At 51.8% G+C, this 9772-nt stretch overlaps 1 protein-coding gene and 1 long non-coding RNA gene across 2 annotated transcripts; one reads left to right on the top strand and one right to left on the bottom strand.

Annotated features, from left to right (window-relative positions):
- Positions 1–168: 168 nt before the first annotated feature.
- Positions 169–9700, bottom strand: INTS15 (integrator complex subunit 15). Its single transcript, XM_048066915.2, has 6 exons — positions 9418–9700; positions 8874–9095; positions 7399–7564; positions 5011–5538; positions 2351–2390; positions 169–946 (listed from the first exon to the last, which is right to left on the bottom strand). The coding sequence occupies exons 1-6, from the start codon at positions 9610–9612 to the stop codon at positions 730–732; spliced, it is 1368 nt and encodes a 455-aa protein (XP_047922872.2). The 5' UTR covers positions 9613–9700; the 3' UTR covers positions 169–729.
- Positions 946–5707, top strand: LOC136786462 (uncharacterized). Its single transcript, XR_010825169.1, has 2 exons — positions 946–2004; positions 2116–5707. It is a non-coding gene; the product is annotated as an uncharacterized lncRNA (long non-coding RNA).
- Positions 9701–9772: the final 72 nt, after the last annotated feature.

Below are 9772 nucleotides of genomic sequence, written 5' to 3'. Positions count from 1 at the left end.
GTCGTCCCCAGGTGCCGGCCGCTCCCCGGCGAGCCCCGGGCAGGCTGCGGGAGGCTTCCCGAGCCAGCGCAGCCCCCGGGGACCTGTATCCCCCCCCCCCCCCCCCCCCCCCAGCCATTCGGAGCTTCTGAGCACCATTGGAAAGAAAGCGACAAAATTACGGCACGCTTCTGCCATCGTGTCCTTTAATAGGAAGCGCTGTTTGACTCTACCTTGTGCTTGCGAAGCAAACAAACGTCTGCGTTCCAAAAATATACGGCGGGCACGTCCTCTGCGGCTATAGGTACAAACATGTACAAACAAACGGACAGGCTGGAGCGGACTCGCTGGGAAATCGTATGGCTTTCCTTCTGCCCCCTCGCACACAGCGAGGCCGGCTGGCCTCACCCGCGCCGAACGTCCCCGGGCTGCACTATCAGCAAACGGAACAAGCATGGTGATGACGCGAAACACCGCGGATCCAAAAGGTTTCCACCCGCTCCGGTTTGTTGCCTTTTCCCACCCGCTCTTTTCACCCAGGCCGTCCCCGTCCTTGTATCTGCATCCCGCGTTCAAAGCAACTGCAACCTACCCGTCTAGAGTCTGCTCTACTCCTGAGGGGCTGAGCCCGCACGCGGGCATCGCCCAGCTTTCGATCAAAGAGGAAAATGTGGTTCCCGAGACATTTGGCTTCCTCTGCGAGGCTTCCTCAAACTAAGGGGAACTGGTTAGCTCCCGCAGCCGTGGCACCTAGCGAATAGGCCTGTAGGGGAACGTCATTCCTGGTATGAACGTTTGCACGGGGTGAGCCGGGAGCGCCGGGTGAGCCGGGTGCGCAGGTAGCGCGGGGTGCGCGGCGTGCGCGGGATAGCCCAGAGGAGGAGTATGGATATGAGGGTAAAATCCTGGCGGCAGAGCACTGTGGGTCGGTTGCTGTACGGGACCTGAAATCACCAGCTGGAGCAGGCTGTGGAAGGAAATTCAGACAGTCGAGTTATCGTCAGAAGGCTTTTGGGGAGGCTCTCCCCTGCCCACAAGGGCTCGGCAGACAATTTGTCATCAACGTGCAACACTGCTTGCAAGAGGACACCGATTATGCTCTTTACAGCTTCCAGCAGATGCTTTTCTCTTTTTTTCTTCCCTTTTTAAATCTGGTTGCACTTTGCAAAGAGGTACTGCTCAGTGACTGACAGCTAGGAGGACTCCCTGGCAGGTCTGGCAGGACGCGGGAAGCTCTGGGGCCATCTACCTCAAGGACAGATGCTCTGAACTATCTGTCTGGGCACACAACAAACCTTCCAAACCCCTGACTTCGACTTCCACCTTCCTTCCCAGGGCCAGGGCAGTATTTGCTGCTGGTCAGGATCCCGTGCGGAAAGCCCAGGTCTCCACGCACCTCGTGCCTCAGCAATGGCCCTGGCCGCTCACACTGGAGGAACTGGAAGGAGTGGGAGTTCACAGTGCACACCATGTTTCTGATCATGCAGAAATTCACGTTTTGAGAGACCTGGTGGTTTAAACCACTCTTCATTTGTGGCCATATCAACATTTTTTACTTCTGCATTAGGAACTTGATCAAAACAGGTATTTAAAAACATAGAAACAAAAGCAGGAGCCACAGAGTGATGAAGATAAGTCTCTGCTCTCAGGTAGGTGTCTGCTGAGTATTTTTCTCCTTTAAAGTCCCTTTATAGCCACTATACATTCCTTTTTATGCTCATTTTTACTTTGTGACTATTATTCATTCAAGTGGGCCTCACTTTCTGCTGAAGGTGTTTTATTTAAAAAAAACACAACTGCTTCTAGCAGAAATGAGATCTGTTGGTTTCTCTAAAGGCAACAACGCTGCTTTTGAGTAACATTCCTTATTCTCTAACCCTCATGTGTTAACAGAGCATGAAACATCAGGTTGGGAGCAGCTTCTCACAACACGGGCGTCATCTGGCTTTCATGAGAGGAGATTCTACTTGTGAACATTTTTAGCTACTGCTAAGAAAAGATCCGAAACCAGCTAAGGGTTAAGAGGTGAGAAACAAAGTGCAGTTAAGCTTAGGCTCAGGCAAAATCAGTGCGGAGCTGCGGGTGAGACAAGTTCCACACTATAATTTCATTTTTCCTGTCTATTTGTTCTGACAGAGGCTGGGCAAGATCACCTGTATGGTAAGAATCACTGAAGTCTCCTCCAGATGAGAGTCCAGCTTGCAAGGGAAAAATAAACCATGACCTTTATCCTCACTGAATAAAGTCTCTGAATAAAGGCCAACTTCCAGGAAGTAAACACAATTTTTTAGAGGAGATTGTCTCAACAGCCCTCAAGTATGCATCTTGGAATGTGTGTCAAAACAAACACGGCTAGAGAAAGATCCCTTACTTGTTATGCGGTAGCCTGGAGCACACAGTTCTCAAGTCATCTGAAAGAGAACACAAGATATAACAATAAGGGTAAAGCAGCAATTACAGCAATTTTCCCCTCCACTCTCCTTTCTAAGAAGGTCAGATCACTGAAAAGACTCCAGTGATCCACAGATCCAGAATCCCGTTCTCAAGCCAATAACCTTCCTGGAAGAGACGTTTCTCCATCTCACCAATCCTACCCCAATTTTTTGCTGAGATTACCTCAGCTTTTCGCACTTCACTATCCACCGTATGTTCTGCATTTAACCTACGCGACCACGTGGCACACACAGCCTCATTTCAAGGCAGACCAAGCATCAGTACAGGATGTGCAGCAGGCGAAGCGCAGCCCTGCCCAGCTCCGCACACCCTAACTGCACCCACTGCCGTTCCCAACACGGAGCTGCCGCCAAGGGAGAGGACAGGTCCCAGCTCCCTGCGCTTACAGCCACCGCTTCGTCTGCCCTGAGAGGCCCGAGATGCTGCAGGCCTCCCAACCCAACAAAAGAGCTGACTATCAGCAAAACACCCCAGCGATCTAGCCACACAAACACAGGCCTATCAATAAGTAACTCAATTAACGCAAGGTGTGACGCTGCTCAGTGAATATGGCACTCGTAATGGCAAACGGATCGGGGCAAAGGCAAAACACGTCAAAACGTACCCCCAAAACACTGAATTAACTGGTGCTTCAGCGGCAGCTTATACTGAATTACCTCACCTTCCACTTAGACAATAAAAACAAGCGCTCAGAAAGTGCCGAGTGGATCGCTAGGGAGCAGCAGAGCTGAAAATAGCCATTTACTCAGAAGACTCCACTTTTCTGCCTTTTCTTACTACACCCAACATTACTCTCCAAAAGGCTAGGATGAAGGACCCTGAGATGTGCCACGCCAGCACCGCTTCAGCCAGGGCCAAAGCCTCAGGCACCTGCTTTGGCAGGGCTGCTCTGCATGGCTGGGAGCCTGTGCTGAACGTCCGGGCTCTCTGGGAACTCTGGGCTCTCTCACTGCACCAAGAAGCCATCGCATGTTTTCAGCGCCGTTTCAAGAAAATAGTACGTGGGTGGCTCTGGGTTGTACTGAGGCACTTTGTTTTGTTTTGTTTTTTTTTTTGTCTCCACAGGTCTTTCAGACAGAACTGTTTCTGGAAACAGGAAAGACAGATGAAAGCCACGTTAGGCTTCTTTAATAAGCTCAAGACAGACCGTAATACAGTCTTATTACAGAACTGAAGGCCCAGAAGCTCCAGATAAACAGTTTTTGTTTGCTTTCTTAATTTCTTGTCTAACGCATGTACCTCATGGTCTATCTATTTCATGGTCTCTCCTCCAGCAGGCAAACTCAGAGAAGACAAGCTGAAAAGCAATTTAACGGTGCTTTTTAGATAGCGATAAGCAATTCCTGGCCCCGGACTGCTTAGGAGGAACACGGCTGTCCTGGAAAGCAACTTGAGGCAGACAGGAGCAAGCTCCGCTCACGCTCTCAGCTAGAGCAAGCAGCAGTCACAAACGCAGAGCCAACACTGCCTCATCGCCCTGGTGCAGAAGCGATGTTTGACAGACATTCGCGCAGCGCCGCGGGGCTCGGCATCAGTTGACGATTTCAGACTGACCAGGCTTACACTGCTCTGCGGAACGCCTTTATCTAAACTAGACATTTCAGTCAGTCACAGGCTTCCACCACAAGAAATGCTTTCAGTACTTTCTTCCTACCGTAAATACTACGATATACACGTGGCTCGACTCCCGGAGCCGGTTATGAGCTAGCCCAGACAGTTTTAACAAGCAGAAACGCAGATTTAGCACACCTAACAGTGCGCCTGGGCTTACGTATCAACAGTTCTCTGCTGCCTCTGGTTTCAGGGCAGAACTCTGCCCCGGGCAGCCCAGCACGGCGCTGCTGGAGGCCTGCACCATGCAAGGCAACTTGGAGCAGACTCCTCTGGCTCCCGGGCATCACCTTTCACGTTTCAAAGCCAGTTTGAAAAGCTGGCAGAAAAAGAAATTAAGCTTCTGGTGTGCACACTGGGACAAGTGCCGTGGTCCCACACGACACATCTGCCCTCTACTCCCCAGTGGCTGGTCCTGGAATTGTTCTCCAAGGCAGGGAGAGTTCAGGAGAGGATGCAAGACCCTCGCAAACAGCCACAGCAGGCACCCGCGGATCAGGCCAGCTGGGAGCCACTGCAGCTCACAACCAGGTAACTGCTGTTACGTCTGATGTACTGAGGATCAGAGCACGCAACGCGACCTTTCTCTCTTTGTGTTCTGATACCAGCTACACAGCTCACACTCGTGTGGGGGCTCTGAACATGCTCAATTTGTCCCCAAGCCAGACACCCAGATATAACCAGCATCCTGCACGCTAGGTAGAGGATCAATTCTCCAGCTCTGCAAGACAACAGACAGGTTAATTGCATCATTTTTTTTTTCCTTACTCCCCATCTTGTTATTCTTCTTGAACAATTTCCTGCACCGCGCTCGAACGTTGTTTCCTACGAGCAGCTAGCTGCTACCGCTGCTAAGAATGTGCTGATCTTGGCTCCCTCCACCCCAAAATTCCCTACCATCACCCCCACATGTTGAAAGTAAAGAATCCAACAGCAGGGTCTTTGGCAGCCCCCTCAACAACTTACCTCGAGTGCACAGGAGCGCTCCTGATGCCATGGCCACTTGCAAAGCCTGAGCCAGCCTGTCCAGGGCCAGTTCAATCTCTTTGGATGCATTGAGAGGGTTGAGTTCATCAGACAGCCTGTTAATTTCCTCAACAAGCGGAACCACGTGATCAAAAGGTACCAGCCCCAGGCGCCCGTAGAGGTTCTTCTCTGTTAAGTGCCCCTGAAGCATCATAAGAACCTGCAGGACGGTTAGATGCAGTTTTGAATACAGCTGATGGCAATCTCCATCGTCCCCTTCAGTCGAGTCCTTGGCGATCTTGGTGGGGGGGTGTCCGTTTGAGAGCGAGGCTTTCTGCTTCCTTTTATAAGCCAAGGGGGCCTTCACGCACCAACGGATCAGCCCAGTCAGCGGGGTGAGCTCCAAAAACCCTATTGGCAGGTTGGCTGCAATAGGAGTGTTTAGGAAGGTGATAAGGATCAAGCGGGGGTCTTCGAAGATCCAGGAAACAATCAGCTCGAGCAGTTCTGAGGGAGGGATGAGATCATCTGGAGACAGGAAAGATATTGCTTGGTAAGCACAGCCTTGCACTGAAGCATGGGACAGCACTCTTACTAATCTCTCCCACACACACTTCCTGCAGTGTCACAATTACAATTTCAGAACCTCCCCAAGTCTGCTGTTTTGTGTTTTTTGTTTTTTTTTTTTTTTGTCTTTTTTTTAAAAAAACACACAAAGGAAGATGCTGTTTTGTCCCTGGGAGACACAACCACATTCCTGTCAACTTCAGCTTCTCCACCTATTTTGCAAACACCTCCAAATGCCAATGTTTAACCCCTTTCACAGCAAAGCTCTTTTTTTTTTTTCCTTTTTCTCCCACCTGTCATCTGCTCACTCCCTTTCTAATCTTGGTCTCCATTCATCCCTCGCCACAGGAAGCACAATGGGAGAGAAGACAAGAAAAACTCCTTGGCACTTCCTTCTCCTCACCCCAACCGTTCAACTAATTCCCTTTCTGACTTACCTAAACACACTTGTCTCGTGGAAAAACCTAAAACAACACTACCACACAATAGGTAAAGGATTTTAAGATTACATAGCTTCAACTAAGAAGCGAAACGTGGTCACGAGTTGAAGCTCGATTACAGACAACAGAAACATTCACGGTGATTGCGCGTCACCCTGTCACAGCGGCAGGGTGCTGGACTGAGTGATGTGCTCTCGGTGCAAGTTGACTCAGCACTGAACTATCTCATCAGGTCTCGGCTGAAAATGACTTATAGGACAAATCATTTGAACTACCAAATTACTAATAAGCCCCAGATACAGAATTGGTACTTCCTAGCTTCCGAGACTGCGGGGTATCATACAGGCTGTTGTGCTGTTGGTGCAATCAAACCTTGTCATCATAACGTGGTGGAGACTGCCCAGTTACAGACTACTCTTTGAAAAATAAGCTTCCTTTTCTTTTATCACCTCAAATAAATAAAGGTAAAGAAAAACAAAAACATACTTCCTGTAACTATTTTCTTTCTGATAGGTCTTTTAAAGTTGGATGAGACTTCACGTGGCTGCATAAAATAAAATACTGAGGAATAACACACTGCAAGCTCTACCAAATACTCAAAAAAAAAACAAGTCTAAGCCTGCACCTCTCTTTCACTAATGCCAAGCTGTTTATCTGGAGAAGACTGAAAAATACCTCCTTTATCCATAACATTTAGCATTTGCTTTTTTTGGATGATACGTGATGTTGGCATTTAGTGTATGGTTGTCCGTTGGCCTATCACAAGTTCTCTCTCTCACTGACTAAGCTAAATCAATCTTATTTTAGTCATATGAATGTTTCCAGTCTCTGAGCAACATCAACATGAGATGGGTCGTACCAATAGGTCAGGCACACACACACTTGAAGAGCACTGGAAGCAGGCTGTCAATTCTGTTTCTTACTGCTGCTCAACAGAAACCCTGCTCCAGCCTGCGGACGTCCAGGATCTGTGCCTTCCCCCTTTTTGGAAGGAACTAGGTTAACGGCCAGGCCCGAGCCTATCTGCTGGATAGCTGACACAACGAGGAGGAAAAGCTGCCGGGTGGGTCAGCCTTCGCTCCCAGCGCTGCTCAATCAGTGAGGTCCCCCTGTCCTCTGCCCTGTGCGGAGGATGCTGCCCGTTGCGTCAGGCGTTACTTGGCTGCTTCCCTATTAGAGACTCTCCCTTCAGCCACCCAGTGGTCGCTTTGATCTCACCCCAGTGACAGATGTCACATCCCCATCACACCCCTGAGCTGCTGCTGGCAGTAATTCTCTCCTAACAAGCGTCTTTAGAATTTAAGTCGTTAATTTGCTTGCAACAGTTAATCTGGGTTGCATTACACCACACCTCCTTGTAAGGCAGCCTAGAAATATTTACCTGAAGAGAGGTCGTAGAGAGCTGTGACTGCCGTAATGAACTGGCAGCAGAAGCGAGGACTGGCACTGAAGATTTGTTTCAGCGTCTGGATGGACCCTGGCACCAAGTTGCAGTAGTCGTCCACCAAGGCTCGGGCTAGCCTCACGCAGTACACGGCGGGGGTTCGCTGCGGGGATGAGAGCAGACCGTGAGACGCGGCCTAAAGCAGAGCACGGGAAGTCCCACGGAGCTGACTTTAAAGCCCACTTTGCCCAAACACTGTGCCCGCCCACGTCATCCAGCCACTTTGCTGCTTCCACGTTCGTGTTTCCACTTTCCCCAAAATGAAAGCGCTCTTGTGCTCTCGCTCTCTCTCTGCATATAAAAGAACCACTCACAGACAAGAATAATACTACTATTTCAGGATATTAAAATAGATGGTGATATTTCATGTTTACAATACCCATAATTTAAAAATAAACCTCTTACATCAACATTCTCACTTAGAAGAAGATTTTTTTTTTACCAGCTCAGCAACAAAGTGCTGTACTTTGACTACTTCAGCAGCAGAACAACTGGCTCAGTAACCTACCAGTTACGCCTGACATTTTTAACGTGGAAAATTCTGTGCAACCCTCATGTCACTTAAGAGCTGCATTCTTCAAAACAAACGAACAAACCCCTGTACCTGTCTCTGCTACCCAGGGCACATCCCCTCCTCCTTCACCAAGGCTCAACAGACGGGAAGAACAAAGACACCACAGAAGCAGTAACAGCCTCCCTTCCACCACCCTTCTCTCTCAGCGCAGTCTTTCTGCTCTCCCCCTCTCTATAAACAGGCGACTTCTGCACCTCCCACGGGGGCAGCAGGAACAAAGAGGCGCTTCTGACGGTCTGCAGAGGGGAATTTCAGTAGGGAAGGAGGGGACATCCTTCACAGGGGCATAAGAGATCCCTGAGGTACGGCACCCACAGAAGACAGACACAGGCACTTCTGACACAAATCTCAAGAGCCAGATTTGCCTCTTTTGCCAAGCCAGAACTTGCACGTTGGGCAGAGCTTATCTCCCAAACTCCAGTCTGCTCCTTTATGCAATGTGACCGTGATCTGCCATTGTCCTCGTCCCAGCACTGGCCAAACCCTCCACTGACCCCTTCCGACTCGCTGGACGGGAGGGGGATAAGTGCCAAAGAAAATCAACGCTTTCACCGACAGTAAAAAAAGAAATAAAAAAATTCTTTGGCCAGTGCAGCACATAAACAGGTCAGCAAAAGCTCTACCCTGTGCTGGAGCAAAGGAACGGACACGAGCACAGACGTGGTGTGAACGCAGCTGCAGCAGGCAGCTGTTACCTCAGCTAAAAGTGCCGCGGATGAGCAGCTGACTGCAACCAGCTGCCACCAGCCATTAGGTGGCACGAAGCACACCCGCTACCCGCGGTGGCACACTCCCTCCTTCCTTCCCAGAGCCTGCCTTGCCCGCACAGGAGCTGCACCTGAAGCCAGAAGGCGGCACACTCCAGAACAGGAACTCTGCACACGGCCACTGCCATGGACACCAGTTTCCCCAGTAAAGCCATCCTGTTGTCGTCCGCTTTGTTCCCTTGAGGGCTGAAGAGAGACGAGAAAATGAGCTGCCGAACCGAATCCTTGGTTTGCTCTTGGAAATAATTGCACATGATCTCGAGGAGCTGAAGTTCCTGGAGCGAGTTCAGCCTCTGAAAGAAAACAAAAGCAAAGACGCAAAATATAGCGGGGCCCTCGGAGAACGGGGAGCTGCCTCGGTGAGAGGCAGGACGGCGGGGGCCGAGAGCTCCCCCCAGGCGCCGCGCGCTCCCCGTCGGCGCCTCGCCCCGCACACCCCCGCGTTAAGCACACCGAAAGGCCGCGGGCTGGCCCCGAGCACCCCCCCCCCACGGGGCAGCCCGCCCCGAGCCGGGGCACCCCCACCCGCACCCCCGGGGTGGAAACAAGGCCCCGGGGGGCCTCCGCCGAGCCCGCCGCCCCCCGGCCCGGCCCGGCCCAGCTCCCCCGGCCCACCTTGGGCGGGACGCCGCGCTCCTTGGGGACCTGGAAGAGGAACTCCTCGAGGAGCTCGGCGGGGCCCTTGTCGACGAGGGGGGGCAGCGGCGCGCTCTGCAGCTGGCTGCTGAAGTAGATGTCGAGGTGGTACAGCACCTCCTTGGCGGCGCTCAGCGCGTCCCGCCGCAGCAGCGAGTGACGGATGTCGCTCATGGCGGCCTGCCCGGCCCGCTGCGGCCCGGTACGGCCCGGCCCGGCTCGGTGCGGCCTCCCTCGGCGCGGAGCGGGCGGGCGCTACGGCACCGCGCGGCGGCCAAAAGAGGCCGAACGCGGCCGCCCTCTGGTGGCTGGGGGGGGGGGGGGGGCGGGAGGG

Source organism: Anser cygnoides, chromosome 15 (assembly GCF_040182565.1).
Source record: "Anser cygnoides isolate HZ-2024a breed goose chromosome 15, Taihu_goose_T2T_genome, whole genome shotgun sequence".
Taxonomy (NCBI): domain Eukaryota; kingdom Metazoa; phylum Chordata; class Aves; order Anseriformes; family Anatidae; genus Anser; species Anser cygnoides.
The sequence above is the reverse complement of the archived record's forward strand: the minus strand, read 5'-3'. Positions and strand labels throughout refer to the sequence as shown.